General features: G+C 52.8%; 2 protein-coding genes and 2 non-coding genes across 10 annotated transcripts in view; all 4 read right to left on the bottom strand.

The window, feature by feature from the left end:
- Plxdc1 (plexin domain containing 1) overlaps positions 1-11,135 on the bottom strand; it is a 65,832-nt gene extending 54,697 nt beyond the window's left edge. For all 3 annotated transcript variants that reach the window (XM_047546228.1, XM_047546229.1, XM_047546230.1), the window contains exons 1-2: positions 10,921-11,135; positions 1,415-1,593 (exon numbers count right to left, since the gene is read on the bottom strand). In XM_047546228.1, coding sequence (XP_047402184.1) covers positions 1,415-1,593; positions 10,921-10,996 — 255 coding nt within the window. In that variant the 5' untranslated portion in view covers positions 10,997-11,135. The remainder of the gene's footprint in view (positions 1-1,414; positions 1,594-10,920) is intronic.
- Positions 11,136-13,025: 1,890 nt separating this feature from the next.
- Trnac-gca (transfer RNA cysteine (anticodon GCA)) lies at positions 13,026-13,097 on the bottom strand. The gene has a single exon. It is a non-coding gene; the product is annotated as a tRNA-Cys (tRNA).
- Positions 13,098-13,784: 687 nt separating this feature from the next.
- Positions 13,785-13,856, bottom strand: Trnac-gca (transfer RNA cysteine (anticodon GCA)). The gene has a single exon. It is a non-coding gene; the product is annotated as a tRNA-Cys (tRNA).
- A 1,031-nt stretch (positions 13,857-14,887) lies between these two features.
- Arl5c (ADP ribosylation factor like GTPase 5C) lies at positions 14,888-21,671 on the bottom strand. 5 transcript variants are annotated; one of them, XM_047545341.1, is made up of 6 exons: positions 20,674-20,831; positions 20,034-20,094; positions 18,580-18,727; positions 17,820-17,903; positions 17,280-17,431; positions 14,888-15,157 (listed from the first exon to the last, which is right to left on the bottom strand). In XM_047545341.1, the coding sequence occupies exons 1-6, from the start codon at positions 20,717-20,719 to the stop codon at positions 15,109-15,111; spliced, it is 540 nt and encodes a 179-aa protein (XP_047401297.1). In that variant the 5' UTR covers positions 20,720-20,831; the 3' UTR covers positions 14,888-15,108. The 5 variants fall into 5 exon arrangements, with proteins under 5 accessions (XP_047401297.1, XP_047401293.1, XP_047401295.1 ...); XM_047545337.1 differs by lacking the exon at positions 14,888-15,157 and having other exon boundaries at positions 16,342-17,431; XM_047545339.1 differs by lacking the exons at positions 14,888-15,157; positions 20,034-20,094; positions 20,674-20,831 and adding an exon at positions 21,135-21,671 and having other exon boundaries at positions 16,342-17,431.
- Positions 21,672-22,235: the final 564 nt, after the last annotated feature.

Raw genomic sequence — 22,235 nt, 5'->3', positions numbered from 1 at the left:
AAAAGGTACAAGGACTTTACTCTGCTTGGATCAGGTGAGAACAGGATTCAAATGATAATGACAAGACAGAAGTGAACAGAAAGATCCGAGAGGGAGCACAGCAAAGCTGGGGGCACTGGGAGAACATAAAAGTCAAAATCTCCAAGTGGACGCCTGCAGGACAGCTGGGAGGGCACCTGCTGAGGACATCAGCGGCAGCGGTGCCAGGGAGGGGCTGGCGGGACTGCTGCATTTGTTTTATGCTTGCAGCACCATTTTCTTTCTTTCTTTTGAACAGGGGTCTGGTGCTGCCCAGGCCAGCCCTGAACTCTTGGGCTTAAATGATCCTCCTGCCTCAGCTCCTGTTTGAACTTTTTGACTGTCTGCAGATTTTTCTTCAAGAAAATTGTTCTTAAAACATAAAATAAAGAAGTCTATACTGATAATCACATCTTCTCAATGATTATTTATTTCTTTATTGGTACTGGGGATTGAACCCAGGGGTGTTTAACCACTGAGCTACATCCCCAGTCCTTTTTATTTTTTATTTTGAGACAGGGTCTGGCTAAGTTGCTTGGGGCCTGGCCGAGTTGCTGAGGCTGGCCTTCAACTTGCAAATCCTCCTGCCTCAGCCTCCTGAGCGGCTGGGATTACGGGCGTGCGCCATTTCAGATTTCATGCATCCTGGGCCTCCACGCTCTTCGCCGCCTTGGCACACTCACGCTCTCACCCTCACACTATCACAGACACCCACAGCGCCAGACGCACCCTACACAGACATCATACTCAAACCTCCCCGCCAGGCACGTGCAAACACACCCTGCTGACACACATGTTCCCAGAAACTGGCGATTTATAGATTTGCCGGAGGACGCGGATGCCTAGTCAGTCTCCCAGAGAGCTGCTAGAGGGGCTTGCTCACTGCACCCTGCCCAGCACTGACTCAGGACAGCGGGTTTTGTCCTGGAGCTGTAGCCTAACTGCAGAGTGTCCTGTCCTTAGGTCAAACAGACCGCATCTCCGCAGCCATTAACCTTTGGGGGCCCACAGTCTGCAGATGGTGCAGAAACAAGGGTAGGAAGAACCTGAACTGGCAGCTGGGATGTAACTATTAATGCCACCTTGGGCTTTTTCCTCCCTGGGTGGTGAAAGAATCCAATGTCGGGAACCCTGTGATCAGGCTGTGCACCCTGGAGTAAGTCGCTAGGCTTCCCTGGGTCCTGGAGGAGTAGGCAGCCCATTAGGCTCTGAGATGCTGTGATTTCCTGACCCAGTCTGAGCTCTGCTTCCATCACCTCCCCTGGGCTCCGCCCGCACTCCAATCTCCAGGGCTGATCCAGAGGAGATGCATGTTGCCCGTCTGACCAGCGCACACAGGGCTCCTGGAGGGGCCCACGCGCACTTCCCTCCCGCCCCACATTCATCCAGCACTCACCACCACCCTGGTCCTGTTATCCGGCAGCGTGTCGATAGCCAGGGTGCCCCCACCCAGGTCCTGGCTCAGCTGGGTCCGGTCCGGCTCCGGCACCTGCCTGGGGCTTTCTTGAGCTCTCTGATTCCAGCCCTGGGTGGTCCCCTTGGCAGCCCATCCAGAACCTCGGCCTTCATCGTGACCTGGGGAAGACACAGAAAACTGAGTGTCAGCCGGGCAGGTAAGGACCCCAGGGAACCAACCCGCTTCTGTAGAGGCCTCGACATCATGCCATTGTTGACTCTGGGGACACTTGAGTACCCGGCAGGAGATACCCAACACGTCCCGAGAGCCGTGTGCCCAGTACCGTGCCAAGCAGCTCCTGCACACGCTGCTTTTCACCTTCCCGTTAGTGCTCCAACATAGATACAACGTGCTCTGTTATGCAGACAGGAATCAGAGGCTACAGGTCACATAACGGGTTAGACATGGTAAGTTAGGTTCAAACCCAAGTTGATCTGCCTCCATCCGGGGACTATTCTCAACCTCAGTTCACTCTGGAATCATCTGGGGAGCTTTAAAACTTCTGGATGTCCAGGTCCTACCCTAGAGGGCTGACGTAATTGGTCTATAGTGTGGACCGGGCATTAGATCTCTGAAAAGACGAGTGCTCTACCACTGAGCCACAACCCTAGCCCTAATTTTTTTTATTTTGAGGCAGGATCTCCCTAAATTCCTGTCTAGCTTTGAATTGATAATCATACCTCAGCCTCCTGGGTCTCTAGATTACAGGCATACACCACTGTGCCCCACCTGTGGCCGTCCTTCAAAGTGACCTTTTTCTAATGTGCAAGAACACATTTTCATGATGACGGTTTTTTTTTTTTTTTTTTGCTGTGCTGGGGCTTGAACCCAGGGTCTCCTGCTTGCTCATGATGACGATATTAACAGTGGATATAAAAGCTGGGTACAGTGGTGCATGCCTGTAATCCCAGCAGTTTGGGAGGCTGAGGTAGGAGGACCACAAGTTCAAGGCCAGCCTCTGCAACTTAGTGAGACCCTGACTGAAAAGAGAAAAATAAAAGAACAGGGGACGTAGTTCAGTCGTTCAGTGGTAGAGCACCCCTGGATTCAATTCCCTGTACCAGAAAAAGCAAACAAGCAAAAACCTCTGCAATAAGGGTGAGAACCACAGTTCTGAAATACAAACCAGGTGCTTATTTATCTGCCAAAATTGCCACATAATCCTATCTCCCAGGGGAGCAGGGGACTAGAAGCCAGAGAGCAGAGATCTTTCAGTTCAGGGATTCCCAACCTTGGTACTATTGATATCTTTTTTTTTTCCTTTTAATTTTTAAAATTGTAGGGAAATACACATAAGAATTACCATTGTAAGTATATCATCACCTCTATCCACCCCCAGAATGCTTTTCATCCGTTAAACAAACTCTGGGCCCCATCCTCCTGTGTCCCCAGTCCCTGGCAAGTACCCTACTCCAGTCTGTCTCTCCGATTTTGACTAGTCCAAGTATCTCACGTGGAGGCAGGAAGGTGGGTCTCCCGCGGGCAGAGAGGATAAGAGCCTTTGGAGAGGGCAGGAGGGGAGGGGGACAGGGGTCTGAAGGACATCTCTGACCCCCCACTCGCTGCCAGCAGTAACCACAGTGCCTTCTTCTGAGGTGGGGTGCTTGTCCCCATTCCCCACAGCTGCAACCCCAGAGCCCTTCCTTAGTTACCCTACCTTTACCCCTCTTCTGCCCGCTGCCTCCGGGGGCTCTGCTTTTTCTCTGTTACTCTAATAAATCCTGTTACTTTGCTCTCACCCTTGTGTCCATGGATTTTATTCCTTGAATTTGTGAGATAAAGAACCCAGTTGCCTAGATATAGTTACAATATAAGTGGAATCTTAAATATTTGTCTTGCTGTGTTCAGCCTATTTTACTTTAGCATAATGTCTTCCAGTTCCTTCCATGTTGTAGTGTATAACAGGAATCTTCCTTTCCTTTCTTTTTTTTTTTTTTTTTTTTTTTTTTTTTTGGTACCACGGTTTGAACCCAGGCGCACTTAACCACTGAGTCACATTCCTAGCCCTTTTAAATTTTTTTTTATTTTGAGACAGGGTCTCACTAAGTTGCTTAAGTCCTTGCTAAATTGCTGAGGTTGGTCTTGAACATGCAGTCCTCCTGCCTCAGCCTCCAGAGCTGCTGGGACTACAGGCATGCACTACCATGCCTGGTGATTTTCTTTTTTAATGCTGAATAATATTCCATGCTATGCATATACCACATTTTGCTCCTCCATTCTCTGTCAATGACAGCTGGATAACTTGCATGTTTTCGCTACTATGAGTAATGCCGATGTGATCACAGGTGTACAGACACCTTTGAGATGCTGTTTTCAACTTTTTTGAGTATATACCCAGAAGTAGAATTGCTGGGTCACATAGTAATTCTATTTTTAATTTTTGGAGGAACTCCCCTATGGTTTTCCATTGCTGAGCTGTTTTATATTCCCACCGACAGCACACAAGGTTTTTATTCTCTCCACATTCCCGCCAAGGCTTACTATTTTCTGCTTTGTTTTTGTGTTTTTGGTAGCAGCCATTCTGACGGGTATAGTTTTGATTTGCATTTCTAATGACAAGTGAAGTTAAGTGTCTTTTTGTGTGCTTACTGGGTATTTGTATATCTTCTTAGGAGAAATGTCTATTTAAGTCTTTTGCCCTTTTTGGCAGAGCGGGGTACTGGGGATTGAACTCAGGGACACTCAGCCACTGAGCCACATCCCTGGCTCTATTTTGTATTTTATTTAGAGACAGGATCTCACTGAATTGTTTAGGGCCTCACTGTTGAGGCTGGCTTTGAACTCTCAATCCTCTTGCCTCAGCCTCCCAAGCCGCTGGGATTACAGGTGTGCGTGACTGCACCCAGTGTTGCCCATTTTTAAATTGAGTTGCTTTGAGTCGTTGGTTGGGGTGGATAATTCTTTGTGGCGGGCTCTCCTGTACTTTCTTGGCTATTTAGCGGTATCCTTGGCCTCTATCTCCTAGGTGTCAGTAGGACCTTCCCCTGCCCCTAAGCTATGACAATTGAAAATGTCTCCAAACATTGCAAATATCTCCTGGGAAACAAAAGTACCCCTCCTCCCCAGTGAGAGCCACGGTTTCAGCCTCACGCTCCTTTCAAACACCGGGCAAGTCACTGTCCCGTTCAACAAGGGGCTTAGATATACCATCTGGAATAGCGGACAGGTTTTGCCTCAAATGCCCTCTCCAGTGATATTAGTGACAACCAGGAGCACTCTAATTGAGAAGAATTCTGAGGCTTCATTTGTGTTGCGCAGGAAAGACTGTCACCACCAATTAGAACCGTCAGTCACGGGCACAGGATTAGCAAGTGGCCACACACAGGCAGCCGTTCCGAGACTCCACTTTCTCTCCCATTCCCTCTAGGTTGTTAAATTAATTCTAAATGACTCAAAAAGCATCTTTTTCCATTTCGGAGAGATTTGCATCCCCTGAGTTGTGCCTCATATTGTCATTCTAATTATCACACCTTCCCTGGGTAAGACTTGGACTACCAGATGGATGGATATGACAGTCCGGACCGCTGACCTTCATCAATCTCAGGCCTGGTGTGTGTCAGATGCCCTCCTCCTCCACCCCTCTTCCCAGAGTGTGTGGATGCGGCTCTCACCCTCCAGGAACCCCCAGTGGTGTGACTACGCACCTATCTCTCTGGGAGACTTGAGTCCCCAGGACTCTCTCCACCTTCCTCAAGCAGTACCTCGCAAACAGTAAGTGCTCAAGCACTGCACACTCAAGGACATGATGCTGGGGATAACTTGAGGGAGGCAGCAAGGACAGAGTTTGAGACAAGGCTTGGCCAACACCAGGCCTGGCGCTGGGGCCAGGACACTGCTGTGGGGCTCTGGTTTGTCATTAGACATTTTATCCAATTAAGTCATTCTTGGCTGCTGGTGCTGCTGGCCCCTTGCCGGGCCCCTCTCACTTCTCTCTCCCTAATCACATCCAGATGCTCCTGGAGAATGTGGGGAGAGGGGCAGTCCCAGGACCCTTCCCTGGAGGCCCTCTGGCTGTCCACAGATGCCCAGAGCCCCGCTCTAGGACGGCGGCCGGCCCACCTCCCCTGCGCCAGGGCGGCCTGCCCCGTGGACGGGGCCCACAGCTGCCTCAGAGATGGAACTATTTGTGCAGCCTGGCTCCTCCAGTCCTCCTGCAAGCAGCCCTGGGGCCTGGGCAGGAGCCAGAACTGGACAGAGCAAGTGGAGGAGCTCGGCCAGCTCGGAGGGGGCGCTGAAGACCTGCAGCTGCCACCCACCTGACTGCACTGGAGGGAGGGCGCTGGGTGGCGGAGGCCTGAGGCCTGGGCAGAGCGAGCAATGGGGAGCCCCACAGGGAGCAGACGGGGAGGCTGTGGCACCTCGGACCTGTCACTTTACCTCTGTAGGCTGCAGCTTCCCCATTGTTAAATGAGGATGACAAAGGTGCCCGTGGCCCAGGCTGCCGTGAGCATCAGGGGAGCAACAGGAAGTGAGGGTTTGAGGTCAGGGTCGGGGCACATGGTCCATGCCAGACATCCAGGAGCACTGCCCTCCCCTGGCCTGGACCCCGCCCCCAGGCGTCCCCTCCCAGCCACACCACATCTGTCTCCCTTCCTCCTCTCAGTGGGCTGGGACAGGACGTCGCCCCTCAACTCATAAGAGGAGCCAAAGCAGCTGGCTGCTCATGTGCGTGTGCAGGGGCCACGTGCCTGTGTGCACACCCACGTAGACTGGCCCGAACACCTTGCCCTCCCTGCCAGGTGGCCACACATGTGTGGAAAACTACCTGGCCCTTCAGTGCTCCTGGCCCCACCTTCTGCCTCCCCAGTACCCATTCCATGCCCATGGGTGAGAGTCCCACTGTGCACAATGTCAAGAAGCTTCTAGAACACACGCTGCCCATTCGCCCATGCATTCGCTCACGGCCCCAGGTAGTGTACAGTCTAACCGATGCCATGATAACAGTAACGATGACAATCGTCACTGACATTTAGACTTCTCCTCCACCCGCACTATCCAAGGGCTTTAAACACATTCACTCATTTAATCCCCACACCAACCCCATGAGGTAGGTGCTAGTACTAGATGCATTTCCTAAGTGGAGAAACCAAGTCACAAAGATGTTAAGATTTGAAGCAGGCAGCTGGCTCCAGAATCTGTTCAGAACCACACAGAGCGTAATAAGAAGCCAGCAGCAACTCTCCAGCTGTTCCCCAGGGTGCAAGGGCAGCCGAGGGCAAGACTGGCACATGGGCTGGGTTCCTGAAGGGTCCCACCCTGGGTGCCATCGGGCCTACCTTGGGAGGTGCCCTGGGGGACCACATCCCCTGGGACACAGAGGCAAGGTCTGGGGTGCTGCCCCTGTACCAGTACCCCCAGCACTACCCCATTCCAGGGCACAGGGCCGTAAGGCTGACCCAGGAGGCCAGGTTAGACCACCCAGAGCCTGGGCCAGACCACACTCAGCCCACCCAGCACCTAAGCTTGCCCTTGCAGCCCCAGGGCCACCACCCAGTCCCAGCCACCAAGACCTCTCTCCTGATATTTCCTTCAGACTCCACCCTAGAGCTAGTATCCCACACTCCAGCTAGAACGAACCGTCCAGAGGACAAACTCAATTCCCTCTCTCCTGCTTCCTACTCGCCACGTCCCTCCAGCTGATCTGAGGCCTTTTGTAACTGGGTCCCTGCGTGCCCTCCCCTGACCAACCCCCCGGCAGGACCCAGCCCTGCTGCTTCTGGCCACAGGGATCCACAAAAGCAGTGTTCCCAGCCAGGACCATGCTGCCCCACGAACGAGCCTTCCTGCCGACCAGCTCCTGCCCATTCTTCAAGTCTTACAAGAGGCTACTTCTTCCCAGAGCCTCCCCGGCACCTCTTCCCTTCACCCCAGCTGCCAGATGCACATCCCAGCTCGGGTCCTGGCACAGCACGACACTCAGGGCCTGTGACAGGCGCCAGGTGCCTGGCCACACACATGGTCAGTGAGCTCACAGGGACGATGGGAGGGGAGGAGACAGCAATTGAGATGCCCTGAGTACCTGAGAGTCACAGGATGGAGAAGACCCTTTCCCTGGGACACAGTCCCACTGAGAACCCACACTGTCGTATCAGAGCAGTAAACAAGTAAAGGCTGGGATTTAGATGAGCTCGAGGCTGACTCTGACTGTGACACTTACTGACCGTGACACTGGACAAATTGTTAAATCTTTTTTTTTTTTTTTTTTTTTGGTAGCAGGGATTGAACTCAGGTCACCGAGCCACATCCCCAGCCCAATTTTGTATTTTATTTAGAGAAAGGGTCTCACCGAGTTGCTTAGTGCCTTGCTTTTATTGAGGCTGCCTTTGATCCTCCTGCCTCAGCCTCCGCAGCAGCTGGGATTAAAGGCATGTGCCACCGAGTCCAGCCGAATTACTAAATCTAAGACTCAGTTTGCACATCTGTAAGATGGGGATGAGGAAACCTTCACTCCACAGGTTGTTTTGAATCTTTAACAGAATAATATACACAAAGCACCAGGAGGGTCCTAGGCCCCATCCCCAGCCCTGCCCCCTTCAAAGGAGGACCAAATTTCCAGGGGCCTGGAGAAGACTCTAGATGCTAAACTAAATCCTGCACCCTGGTTACAAAGTCCCCAACCATGCCCTGAGAGGACCCTCACCTGGGGAGAAGGAGGGAGGCACAGGAAATGGCAGGGAGGGCCACTAGGCAGAAGAGAGAAAGGGAAATTGGGACTCAGCTCCCTGGGAGTTCCCTCCAGGGGCACGTTCAGAGCCTGTGACCACCTCTGATTCATGTGCTCACCCAGTTCATCCAACACACATTTACTAAGCCCCTACTCGGTACCAGGACTATGCCAGGCGCTGGGCAGACAGTCCCAGAGCCCCCAGGTCCTTGATGGCGAGGGGCCTCTTGAGCTGATTGAGACCCGGCTGAGGAGCAGCTGAGGGGCAGCATCCTGGAAGGTGTTCAGAGGGGACCTGGGGAGGACAGGAGATGTGCAGGTGGGGGAAATTCCCCAGTGGGTAGGGAAAAAAAAAGTCCCCATGGGCAGGAAGGAAGGTGGAAGCAGATCAGGGCCAAATGGGTTACTAGGAACAGCATCATCCAAACCCCCTTTTTAGAGAAGGGGAAACCAAGGCTCAGAGAATGGAGGAAGTCATCGAGTCACAGGACCGTGCTGGACCTGGCCTCCTTCCTGCAGGGCTCTCGGGCATGGATACCAGTTGCAGCTGCCTCTTCCTTCCATGCCTGTTATAGGCACCTCTGGTTCCAACTGAGGTCAGACGCTTGGTGCCCCCCAACTCCACTGTACACCCCAAAGCCATGTTCCTGTCAGTCCTTCTGCTAGTCTGCCTCTCCTGGTCTCCCCTGCTGCTTGATTCCATCTCTGGTCACTGATTTCTCCTGCTCCAGCTGTAATGGCAGATCAAGTGTCAAGGTTCTACCAAACAAACCAGCCACAGTGAGGGCTCCCACCAGCCCAGAGACCCCAGAGCCCTGGGGCTGGCTGGCTGGTCCTCTTTGGGTTCTACTCCTGGCTGCCCCTTCAGGGGATAAAAGTGCTCCATTGGGAGGCTCTCTTTAGGAACCTCTCCAGAATGTCCCATGCCTACATCTCCCCTGCCCAGAAGACAGCCCCTGCCTCCGTACAAGCCCTCCCTCAAATCCAGCCTAGCCTGCCGACAGCGCTGGACCAGGAGTCAACAGCGGCTCCTCCCGCTTCGTGTGTCTAACCTTAATCTCTCCAGCTGCAGAGAAAGTCCACTTTTCTCAGCTGAATTCATCAAAGTCCAGAAGACAGGTGTCCTCTCCTTAGAGAAGCAATTCAAGTCCCTGCTGTCCCTCCTCCTGCCCCCCCATTGTCTGCCACCCCAACCCAATTCTGAAGAGATAGTACTCAGCCAGGCCTGCATCTGGTCACTCTTATCACCTCCTAGTCCCTTCCCAACCATCTCCATGGTCCTCACAACCCAGGCAGAGTGTTCAGATCCAATTTATCAACCTGGTCACACCCTGAGTTCAGAAGACTGTGCCAAGCAGGGACTGCAGAGGACCTCAGAAACTAACCTGTCCAATCCCTTCCTGTTTATAAGGGTTAAAATGTGTGCTTATGTATGTGCGTGTGTGTATGTGTGTGTGTGTGTGTGTGTGTGTGTGTGTGACCTATACACATCCAAGAAGGAAAGACCATGATAAAAGAGAAAAAAGATCCCTCATAATCCCACAAGCAAGAGTCAAGGATTTTGTCAACTGACTCACTTTATAAGTGCAGAAGTAGGCCCAAAGAGGGAAAGTAAGTCACCCAAGTCACACAGCAAGTGACACCATAGGACTGGAAGCCAAGTCTCTAGCCATGCTTTGTGTGGTTCTGCTCCAGCAGCCTCTGGACACTTCTCTTCCGCTGCCCCCTCTCCCACTTCCACTATATCTTTCCTTCTCAAAAGGAATCCAGGGTCAGCTACATACTGAGTCCATGAAGTCTAGAATACTGTCACTGACTCTTCTGTGCCTGCTGCTTTGGCACCCCTGAGGCACAGCCGCCAAAATACAGCATCCATGGACAGCTCCTTCCCTCACGCCATCTGACAGGTACTAGGCCAGGGAAGCATAGATCTCTTCTCAGTTTTCTCTGCCAAGGGGGCTTGGCTGCAAATTACCCATCCTCCTCAACCACAGAGAAAGTCTGGGTGCATGAGGAGAGAGGAGAAGATAAATTGTATGTTGAAAGGTGGGCCTCATTTACAACATGAGGGATTCAAAGTAGAGTCCAGAAAGAACTTACAGGTGGGAGAAATGATTTGGGGAAACTGATAAAGGGGGAAGAGGAGTGTGTAAATGGGAGCATCCCCCCCTATCTAGAACCAGAGCAGTTGAAGGCCAAAGGCAAGGAGGACAGAACAGAGCAGGAGGGACAGGGGGCCTCAAGGCTAGGGGCTGGAGGAGAGGCAAGTTGATTCTTCCTGGTCCCCTGCCTCCCTACTGATACCACACAGGTAGGGGAAAGCAAGTTAGGCTGCCACCACCTTTGCCCAGGGAAAGAGTCCCGGTCCCCTCCCTCCCTGGGGCGGCTCCCACCCAGCCGCCTAACGCGACTCAGACTCAGCCTGGGTCAGCGGGGAGGAGGCGGAGAAGAGCAGGGAAGGCAGCGCTGGGGAGGAGCCTCTCTGCCCCTCATCGGGAGCCTGGAGTGACAGGGGCCCCTTGGAACTCTCTCAGGTCCCCTCTAGGGCCACAGTCCTCTGCCTCCCGGAGTCGCCTCTCCGGGGGTCCCTCGGGCGTGTTCCAGGAGGGAAGCGGTCGGGCATCACCGTCTGGTGCCTCCACCCTCGCTCACGCACCCTCTGCGTTGGGAAAGTGGGGTCCCGTCCACCTGCCCCCAGCCCCAGCCCCTGGCCTCCCGCGGACAGTGCCCTCAGCGGCGTCGCCCGCCCGCCTGCCCGCCGGCCACCTGGGGCCAGTCCTACCTGCCGCGGGCTGGAGGCTCAGCGCCTGGGCAGCCTCCCTGAGCGCCAGCACCAGGAGCCAGAGCTCGCCCCGCATGGTGGTGGCGGGACCCGCTCGGCAGGCTCGCGGCGGCCGCTGGCGAGGAGGGGGCCGAGCCGGGGCGCGCGGTCCGGCGGGCGGCGGGAGCGGCAGGAGCGCGAGCGGGCGGCCAGCGAGCAGAGCCGCGGCGCTGCGGCCTCCGGGGACCGGGAGCCGCGGGGCGGGGGGGAGGGCGGGGCGGGGCGCCGCGCCGGGAGCCTCCCAGCCTCCCAGCCTCCCGGGCCTCGCAGCCTCCCAGCCTCCCAGTCTCCTCAAGGCTCGGAGGCTGCTTGGGAGTCAAAGGGCGAGGGGACCGGCGGGGACCCTGTACTGGGGGATCCCCCAGGCACCTTCAGTCGCCCTGCACCCCCACTTGGCTCCTGTTTCCTTTCCTCTCCCTTGGTCCCCCAGGGAAAGCCGGGAGAGAAACCCAAGAAGCGCCCATGCCATGGCCATGGGCTCCTGCCACCCGCCTCCTCCAGGCAGCGCGACTTTCTGAGCTGCTCCTCGGAGTCTGTATGTTTCCTACGTTTTACTCAAGCGCACCCCTCGCACATCTCCCTGGCAGCCGAGAACCCCGGCCTCTCCCCTAACAGAGGCCCGGGTCCCACTCCCCTGGCGCGGCTCCCCACCTTGCCCCTCCACACCCCATTTCCAGCACGGGTTTGCCCTCCAGCCCAGCAGACAGGGGGAGCAGGGACCTGGCTCATCCCTATCCTGAAATAACCTGCACCCCTGTCCCCAAGAAGGCAACTGAGGCACGCGCCGCTCTGGAGGCCGCTCAGGCCAGACCCAGTCAATGTTCAGAGCCAGCAGCTCCAGAGCGGGCAACTGTCCGTCCCATTGCCACCACACACCCGGCTGTGGGGAGAGATTTTTTCTCTTTTCTTTCAGGACAGAATAAAAATACCCGCAATTTAGGAGATTTAATAGACAGCAGCGAATCAGGTCAGGACACGAAGGTGCCTCTGACCTACTTCGTGGGAGGGCAAGGAGCTGGGGACCCAAGACGGGTGAGGGGCCAGGGGCTCCTTGACTGCCACAGGTCTGGGGGCTAGGAACAGGAAGATTGCAGAGAGGAAGACTGTGGACATTGAGGTCCATGGGGGAAGAGCCCCTAAAAGGAGGGATTCAGCTGGGGACAGGAGAAGGAACAGTATGGGCTGGAGGAAGCAGATAGACTGAACCTGAGGAAGGAAACAGGAATTAAAGACTCCTTAAATCTCTCAGAATCCCAATTCCTCCCAATTCCTCAGGACCCAAGATCCCAGAGACGACCTCTCCTCCAACCCTAAACTCTTTCTCCACTTACAATAGAACAAGGCAAACCTGCCGGCCTGTGAGTTCTTCTTGATGTCTAACTTAAATCCTAACTTGACTGCCGCTCATAAGAATCAAATAGGTTGCTATTTCCAGCTGCGGCTTCCTACTGCCCTCGAGTGGCCACGTAAGGAGCAGCTACGTAGTATTTATTTTGTGGTTCCCTTTGCATTTTCCGGCCCGCTCAGGCTCTGTGCCACGTGAGGGTCCATATCTGCTCGCCCCTACCTCCCCGGAAGCTGGAGTGCGGGGTCCCAGGATGGACTTCCAGCCCCCGCCCCGGTGTCTCCGTACATGCCAGGATCTCGAGTGCCCGCGGTCTGTCTTATAAGGTCCCTGACGAAGGCTCAGGGAGAAACAGCGACTTAGAGATATTGGAAGCAAACGACGTGTACGTGTTTTAAACTCAAGTTTCTAGAACTTGAGCGTACATCAGTCACCTGGGGCGCTTATTAAAACAGAGTTCTGGCCTCCAGCCCCAAGTTCCTAATTCACCGGGTATGAGATGAAGCCCGGGGATCTACATTTCTAATGAGTACCCAGGCGCTGTTGCTGTGTCTTGGAACATTAGGAAAGTCGCTGATCTAGAGGTTCCCACTTCCCCCACCGCTCCCCGACTGCCCCAAAGAGAGGTGGCGAAGGTAATACGGACATAAAAGGCGTGGAAGAGCCATGAAGCAATTTTGAGGAAAACGTGAACCTGGGGAAAAAAAAAAAGCAAAGTCCCAGGGGGCACCCGGATTTGAACCGGGGACCTCTTGATCTGCAGTCAAATGCTCTACCACTGAGCTATACCCCCTCTGCTGGCGAAGCAGCGCGGGAGGCTTCTTAATGCTAGACTTGCGCAAGCGCAGTCGCTCATTCTCGGCGATATCCGGCGTTTACCAAAAAAGTAAAATAAAATCCCCGATTACTTTCTTGGAAGCAGAGGATGTGTTGCCTGAAGCTCTGAGCTAAAGATTCCTACTGATGGTATAATAAAATGTAATCAGAGGGTTGCAGCGGAAGACGTTCGAGATCCTTCAAGATCCCTCATTTGGGGGGCATTCCTCTGGGGGCGTTCCTCTAGGCCGGAACCCCATTCTCCGGCCCCGCAGGAGTCCCCCTACTGCTTCTCCGCGTCTCTTTCTCCCTCCCACACATTTCCGCGGCGTCCCGGGGCCTTTCTTCCCCAGCCCGAGCCCGGCCCGCTTCCTGGCGGAGAGGGGTTGGGGTCACTTGAGCCCAGGATGTGCTGCCTGCGCCCTGTTACACGTGAGAGGACTGACCCATATGACCTCCCGGGCTCGCCGTGAGCAACTCGCCCCACTCGCACTGCCTTCCGCCCTTGGACATACACAGTAAGCGACCGGTAAGGTCAATTACTTCCCCACCTGCCTGAAAAAGACTGGGTAACCCCCCAGGGATTCGGCGGCTTTCCCGCCTCGAAACTAATGCAATTCCTCTCAGTGAACGGGGAAACAAAATACAAAAGGACAACCCGGAGAGGGGGCACCCGGATTTGAACCGGGGACCTCTTGATCTGCAGTCAAATGCTCTACCACTGAGCTATACCCCCACCTCGTAAAGCTTCCTCATTAAAATGAATTTCTATGGAATAAGAACGTGGTAGGATTCATTTTCCTCTTCAGCTAGGAGTTCTGTCAAGGATAACACAAAAGAAAAATATATAAAATATACAATGAGGACGACTTAGAATTCCTGAGTTCTTTCTCCAATCAAGTCTTGCAAAGATCACAAGATTAAGACCTGCTTGTCACCAGGACCATTCCAGGTCTTCTAGGGAAATAGCACTGCTCCCTGAACTCAGAAGGGCAGTAGGGTCTCTCTCCTGTATCCAGCTCTACCTAGAGAAGGCTCCTGAACTTTTCCAAACCTGGGAATCCCTCCTCCTCTTCTCCATGGATCAGAATCAAACCAGGCCCTAGGCCCAGCCAAGAGCTCCCAGTTCTGGTTCATCAGGTACCAGTGCCCTCCAGCCTGGTAGTAGAGCGCTGGGCCAAGAAGCCAGTCTCCTAGCCAGATAGACCCTTGGGGCAGGCCCCCAAGCCCCCATTTCCAAGTTGGATTTTCCTGAGAGTTTTGCAGAAATAGTATGTGAACAGTTTTCAATGACATTTATTACTCCTTTATAAAAATATCAGTGCAATATAAAAAAAAATCACACAAAAACAAACCAAATAAGCAGGTTCCATAGGAATCTGGGACAATTGGGAGGATTGGGGTTCACATTGGAAGAACACTGAGAGTGAATACCACTGGGTGGCTTAAAGCCCCAAAACTGGTCAGAGTCAGCATCCCAGAAAAAAATGGGAAGGTAAGGGTTGAGTGGGAAGTTCTTTCCCCTCCCAGGTTTTGGCCCTTCCCTCCTACCTCCCAGTAGCCTCTTCATCCTTCTGGAATCTCCTTTGCTCCAAGGGAATGGGACAAAAATGAGAGACTGCCCAGAAAGCTGAGGAGGGCAGATACTTCAGAGAAATGAGAAGCAATTTCAAGGACCTCTTACTTCCCACGTGTTTCAAGGGTCGAGAGGGAGAGCGCTCCATTTTCTAATCCCCCAGCACATCATAGCTTCCTTGGTGTCTGCATCCATGGAGGGAAGGGCAGTTTTTTCTACTGTCCTGTCTGTATCAACCCAGAGCCTGCAGTACTGCTCAGTGAGGGCTTGGGGAGACGGTGGCAATCTCACTGTCCACAACTGGCCCTGCTCCCACCGAGAATCAGAGAAAAGTAAAATGGCCATTTGAGTTTTCCACCCATGTTGACCATGCAGAACCCCCAAAGTTTCTGGTTGGCCTCAGGCTCCGACATCATTTGGCAGTGGCCTGAGACTGCATCCACTGGAGCCCTGCCAGCAGCCTGCAGGGAGGAGAAACAGGGCAAGGATCAGCACTTCCCATAAAGATGATGGCCAGCAAGCCCAAGGCCTCTGCCCAGAGCAGATGGAGAGAGTAGCCAAAGTTACATCAATTCATTTAGTCCACAAACTGACTTGAGCTCTTGAAATGCACCAAGTCTGCCAGGGGGCTGGAATGATTCTTGAGAAGCCACCCTGCCTTCTGAGGCTTACAGCATACAGGAGGACATAGAGAATAAGCGAATGGTCCAGCAAATAATTCCACAGCTACATACTGTGACTAAGGTTAAGAAGATATACAGAAGGTTCTGGTAAGTCTCCCATGTCCCCTTCCACCTGCTCTGTCACTAGGGGACATGGCAGAGTGACTTCAAAGGTCTAGGAAGAGGTTCCATATGCAAGTTTTCTTGTGAGATAGTAAGTAACTCCAGAGCAAGGGTGGAGGCTTGGCCATCTCTGTGTCATCCCCAGTCCTCACCTGTCACAAAGCATGACATGGGGGGTACTTAGGAAATGTTGGCTGCATTGAACTGACTGTGAGCTGGAGGGAAGGGAGGGTCCTCCTGACCCAGAAGAGGCAGGTACACTCCCAGAAATGTGTGAGCCCTTGCCTTGACTTGCCTGAAGTCTCCCCTTTTTCAAAAAGATGAAAGATGTCTACAAGGTTAAGGGTATAGCTCAGTGGTAGAGTGCTTGCCCAGCATGTCCAAGGCCCTGGGTTCAGTCCCCAGCACCACAGAACAAAATAAACAACAAAAAAAGGTGTCTGCGTCTCCAGCCTGCTACCATTCCACTCCAGAGGGAGAGGAAGGGAATTCTCTAGGCCCAAGGCAGAGCCCTTGCTAGGTGTCCTAGTCCACAATGCAGGTATGTGCTCAAGAGCTACCTTCTCAGGAACCCCTTCCTAAAGACCTCATTTAAAACTGCAACATTCAACTGGGGACACATGGTGACACTTGCCTGTAGTCACCAGCTTTGGGGGAGGCTGAGGCAGGATGACTGCTTGAACCCAAGAGCTCAAATCCAGCCTCCACAACACATTGAGATCCCATCTCAAAAATTAACATTGTGACTGGATGTGGTGGCACACACTTGTAATTCTAGAAATTTGGGAGGCTGAGGCAGGAGGATTGTAAGTTCAAGACCAACCTCAGCAATTAGTGAGTCCCAAATAAGAAATAAAAAGAACTGGGGGAAAAAAAAAAAAAGAACTGGGGGTGTAACTCAATGATTAAGTGCCTCAGGGTTCAATCCCCTGTACTGCCCCCAACCAAAAAATCACAACATTCCTTCCACATACTTCCAGTCTCCCTTTCCTACTCCCCCTGCTTAACATTTATCACTTTTTAACTTCTATACAGGTTCAGTTTTTTTGTTTGTTTGTTTGGTTGGTTTATTGTCTCTCTCCCCCACTGGAATGTAGCTCCATGAAGGCAGGAGTTTTTGTCTGTTTTGTTTTCTGCTGTTTCACCAATACCCAAAACACTACCTGGCATGAAGTAGGTATTTGATAAAAATCTGTTGATGGAATGGTGTCATGTACTCTTTGCAGAAATTCAAGGATAATAGCACATGCCTGTAATCCCAGTGGCTTGGGAGGCTGAGGTAGGAGGATCACAAATTGAAAGCCAACCTCAGCAACTTAGGGAAGCCCTAAGCAACTTAGAAAGACTGGGTCCCTAAATAAAACATATGAAGGGCTGAGGATTTGGCTCAGTGATTAAGTGCCCCTGGGTTCAGTCCCCTAAGTCTTTGTCCCCTGGGTTCAATCCCCTAAGTCTTTGTCCCCTAGGTCTTTCCATGACTGTCCCTTCTCTTCATTTGGGTTTTGTTTGGGTCTCAGCTCAAAAACTACATCTCTAGGAGAGGCCATCCCTGACCACCAGAGCTAAGTCAGACCCAGCTTGCCCTTGTGCTGATGTGGAGGGTTACCTGAGCATTAGGAGGCCCTGGAGAGCAGGGACTCAGCTTACCCACCAACCTGATTTCAACAATTCAACCCCTTTCATCTGATTTGGCCCAGTAGCCAACTGTGAGCCAGATTCTGACAGGAGAGAGACAGGAGTGGGGTTCTGATGGCCCCTGTCCATTGGTGGATCAGATCCAGGTCTGGCAGCCACTAACCCTTCCCCAGTCAGAGCACAGCAGCCTTGTATGTGCCACGGATGGTCTCTGATGGCACTGAGAGTGAGGAACTGGGAGATCTCCACGGTGGTCATGGAGTCCTTCACATCCTGCTTGTTGGCAAAGATCAGCACTGAAGCATCTCGAAGTGCCTGAGAAAGAAGAGCCATACCCCTGTCAATCAGCCAGCCTCCTTCCTCTGCCCACCGGTCCTCCCGACTCCTGCCCTAGCCTCCCAGGCGGGCCTCAATCCAACAGCAGCAACCACAATCAACGACAGAAAACTCATGGGATGCCTCCAACCAACTCCGTAATCCTTACAACAACCTCATGGGGTAGGAATCCATGAGTGAGGAGAGGGGACAGACCTTGAACCAGCAACTTTGACTTCTATAATCAGTTCTGAGGGCACTGTCATCCTTCTCCAATAAACTAGCCCTCCCCGCACTGCTGGGATGACAATGAGGGTGTCAGGAATGGACCTCAGAGAAGCTGAGTGACTAGCCTGATGACACACAGCTAGAACCACAGGAAGCTTACCTCATGGGCCAGCATCTTGTACAGCTCCTCCCGAGTGGTCGACAGCCGATCCCGGTCTGTGCTGTCAATCACAAGGATGACGAACTGGCCAGCAGAGGGGAGCCTTAAATAGTGGGCTTCCTCTTTGTGAAAGTATTTCCTGCCCACATGCCAACTCCATAGAAAAGGAACTCAGCCTCAAGATCAGCCTCAAGATCTCACCAACCTGGTCCCATTTTAATTGCCTTTTCTATCCAGACAGAGGAAGTGCAAAGCACACCTGATTGTGTGCCAGAGGCCATGCTAAGCCCTGAGTGCTCAGGACTCCATTTAGGCCTCACCACAATACTGTGGACTTGGTGCTGTTATTACCGCCTTTATATAAGGGAGGGTAACCTCAGTGAGGTTAGGGATCTTGCCCTTGGCCACAGAGCTGGTGAGTGGCAGTACTGAAATTCCAACTGCTGTCTCACTCCAGAAATTAAACCACTGAACTCTACTTCTGCTGAGTGAGAAAGTAGGGCCTGGAGAGACTAAGGGCTCATGCCATCCAGTGCATCAGACTGAAAACTGCCAGAAGCAGACAGGGAGGATTAAAAACAAATCTCGACAGGCACTGTACTGGGTTAAGTATTTGACCTACATGCCTTAGCTCTTGTCTGATTGTTATTTAATTTCACTGCCACTCAAAGAGATCTCCCCACTTCACAGATGGGGGAACCAAGGTTAAGAGTGGGTGACTGGCTAACATCACACATCCCAGACCTGGTGTCCTCCTCACCTCCGTGTTGGAGTAGTATGTACTCCAGGTGGAGCGCAGAGCCTCCTGTCCCCCGATGTCCCACATGAGGAAGTGGGTCTTCCGAAGAACAATCTCCTCCACATTGCTGCCGATGGTGGGACACGTGTGAACCACCTCATTGGTCAAACTAAGGAGGTAGAAGAAGGTTCTAAGACTTCTGTCCAGCCCCCTCCCAGGTCTGGTCACCAGCTCTGGTCCACTCCCTGAGCAGCTGAGTCTAACTAAGAACTCCAACCCAGGTGGACCAAGCACCTGCCAGGGCAAGGGAAAATGAAAACAGAATGAGACCAAGTGTTGCCCAGGCTTAGGTCCCAGAGAGGACCCAGTACTTTGGAGGCTCTATCTCAGTAGAGATGTGAGAAATTTCCCACATTAGAACCATCTCCTCAAATTGTAATATGCAGTTGAATCACCTAGGAGTCTTGTCAAAATGCAGATTTGATCCAGTAAGTTGGGGCATTTCTAACAAGCTCCCAGATGATGCTCCCGCTTCCAGTCTGTGGACCACACTTGGAATCTCAAGGACTGAGAAAAATGAGATAGATACAAGTGAGGGTCATCAGAGAGATGAGATGTCTTGTTTAAGCAGCATACATAGAAAACACCCTCATTTTTATCCGTGAAGAATACTTCTGAAAGGTGAACAGGAAGTTGCAAGAGTGGTTGCCTGGGAGGAAGAAAATCGAGACCCCTCACTAGAGGGAAACTTACTTCTCGCTGTGTACTCTTGTGCTATTTTAATTTTTCTTGTCTGATTTTTTTTTTTTTTTTTTGTACTGGGGACAAAAGCATATACATGCATGCATAGGACCTCGCTAAATTGCTGATGCTGACCTGAAATTTGGGATCCTCCTGCCTCAGCCTTTGGAGTCCCTGGGATTACAGGCATTTTCTCCTCTATTTTTTTTAAATTTATATTTATTACTTTTTCAGGGGAAAACTTATCCTGTGTAAATAAAGTACTTTGGAGGTTCCATCTGGGTAGAGATGTTGTCCAGACCGTGAACACTGGGAAAGTTCCCACCTTTGGCTTTTGGCTCAGTTAAGACTTGGTGTGCAGGTTTTGCCACACCAGGACCTACAGAGCCTAACCAGATCCAAAGTTGGCCACTAGAGCTGACAGTTGGTTTTGGGTTTCTAATGGGAGGTCAAAGCTAACAGATAAATGTAAGGTGTAGCACTGAGAAAAGAGGGACCTGCCACCAGGGGGGCAGACGGCAGGAGGCATTGGAGATTGGGGCTGCCCATACAGTGCAGGATTCGAATGCCAGGCCCACCGTTTCTACCAGGAAGGTCACACCAGTGTCCCTCATCACTACTTTCAGTTACTGGAGAACCGCGGAATCAAAAAAAGGGCTCCGATGATTGGTGCAAATGCCTGTCAGTCTGGTGGGAGGCCCAGCCCTTTCTCTCCCCACCCGAAAGTCACTTACAACTGGTAGAGAATGGTGGTCTTTCCTGCATTGTCCAGGCCCACGATGATGACCTTGTGCTCTGGAGGCATCCGGGGAAGGTCAGAGTCAGAGACAAACCCGATGTCCAAGGGACTGTGTGCTCCCAGCAGGCCCCCCAGAAAGACCTGTGTTCCTAGCGGGCTGAGGAACCTCTGCCCACCGCACCACTTCTACTTCCCGACCGGCCGGGAGGACCCCTGCACCACTCCCGGACAGTGGCAAAGAGAACTGAGCCCCACCTCCCTCTAGATTTCTAGAAGCTATTGCCTGAAGGGTCCGGGTGCTCTGGGCTTGCCAAGAGAAGGGGTCTGGAGAAAGAGCTAAGCACTAATTGCAGGAAACCGGTAGCGGCACCCCCAACCCTGCCGCCCGAGCGGTTTAGTGGGGAGGAAGGAGGTTCGCCCAGCTCTGCAGCACACCCGGGGGCGCACGGAAGCGCGGAGTCCCGGAGAAACCGGCTGGGAGAAGGATAGAGAAGACCGTGGAGCAGGCAAGGAGCGCTCACGCAAGACTCTGGTAATTCGAGGTCCCCCAGCACGTCTGCCCAGACGACCTCTGATCGAGGAAGCCCCAGGAGACCACAGGATCAAAGCGGTCGCTGGGACGCCCTACCCCTTACCCTGGTTCCCAAAGATGCCCATCAACTTGGCGATCAGCTGTCCCATGGCACGTCCCTAGCTGGGTAGGTGCAAGACTCAGGGGCCACGGGGGCCAGAGTCTAACCCAAGGGTTCCGAACCCCGCCCCCGGGGGAGGGCCCGACAGACTGAGCCTGTGTGAACCGGGAAAACCCCACCTCGCAGGTGGGACCTGGGAAAACCCTGGGACTTCATTCCTCACGTGCCCAATGGACATTACAGTGACGATGAGCGGAGGTGCAAAGAACAATGGAGTCCCAGATTGCACTCTCCCCTTAGCCCTGAGAAAACTGAAGTTCTCTGTGTGTTCTACTCCCAGGCTGCAAATCAAGGGAGTCTAAGCACCGTGGTACCCCAAACGATCCTAGCTCTCCCTCCTCTACCCGAAAGAGCAAAACCCTAGACTGAAGCAAAACCCGAGGCGACCCAACTTTTGCACCTACCGGTGGGACAACGGATCCTCTCTGAGCTGGGAGACCATTCCAACCTTTGGTCTTCTCTAGTTGTTTTGCTAGTGAGAGCCTTGTGGGCCCACTCCCCACAAGAGTGGACTCCCAAGGGAAAAGGCAGGGTCGCCCCTCCTCTTGCAGGTCCCTCCTTCTAGGTAACATCTGGGGAGAAATCCGGGTTTCTACAGTCCACTGACACACCACATACTCTGCAGTTGATCCCAATAGTGGGTGTCTGGAGACAAAGATGGAGCAAGAAGAAAAGATTTCCCAGCCAGAGACCCTGCAGTGGGTCCCAGATATTAAGACCCAGCAGAGAGGAAAAATTCTTTTTGTTTGTCTAGGTTTTTCTTTCTGTTTTATTTTTGAGACAGGGTCTTCCAGGGCTCAAGTGATCCTCCTGCCTCAGCCTCCAAAGCAGAGAATGTGAGCCTAGAGAGAACCAGGAGATCAAGCAGGAGAGAAGGGGAGATATTCTTGTTTGTGAATTTCCTTCTTTGCATAAACTTGGAAAAAAACAGAAACCAAAAAGAGAAGTGGGAAAGGCAAGTCAACACATCAGAGTGCCTGCTTCTTCCACCCTACTGCCCCTGTCCCCATAGCCCCAGTGTGGCTCCCCTCCACTGATGTAGCAACTCTTCAACTGGCCAGTTCCTACCTCCCCTTTCCAGGGCATCCTCCTCACAGCTCTAGTAGCCTCCTAAAAGCACAGCTCAGGATCTGTCACTCCCAACTCAGCCTTCAATGGCTCTCTAATGCCCTCTGGATCCAGATCAGCCTACTAACCTGTCATTCAAGAGTTTCCAGCAACAGCCCTACCTACTTTTGCAGGTTAACTCCTGGGTTCTGCATCCAATGGTCCTTGCCCATAGATGTCCAGCTCTTTCCCATGGTGCCCTTGCTCTCCTGCATTCCTTCCACATAAATGCCTTACACCTCCTCAGAAAGGGAAAATGCCTGGAACTCATTAGCTGTCTTGCTATAAAAGCCACCTATTCCCAAGCTCCCACCTCATGGAATCTCTCTCCACACTGGGGCTAAACTGCTTCTCTTGATCCCTTGTGAGCCCTAGAGCCTGGGTTTTCTATCTTGTTC

This window comes from Sciurus carolinensis, chromosome 3 (assembly GCF_902686445.1).
Source record: "Sciurus carolinensis chromosome 3, mSciCar1.2, whole genome shotgun sequence".
Taxonomy (NCBI): domain Eukaryota; kingdom Metazoa; phylum Chordata; class Mammalia; order Rodentia; family Sciuridae; genus Sciurus; species Sciurus carolinensis.
Note: the sequence above shows the minus strand (reverse complement) of the source record. Positions and strands in the feature narration are given on the sequence as shown.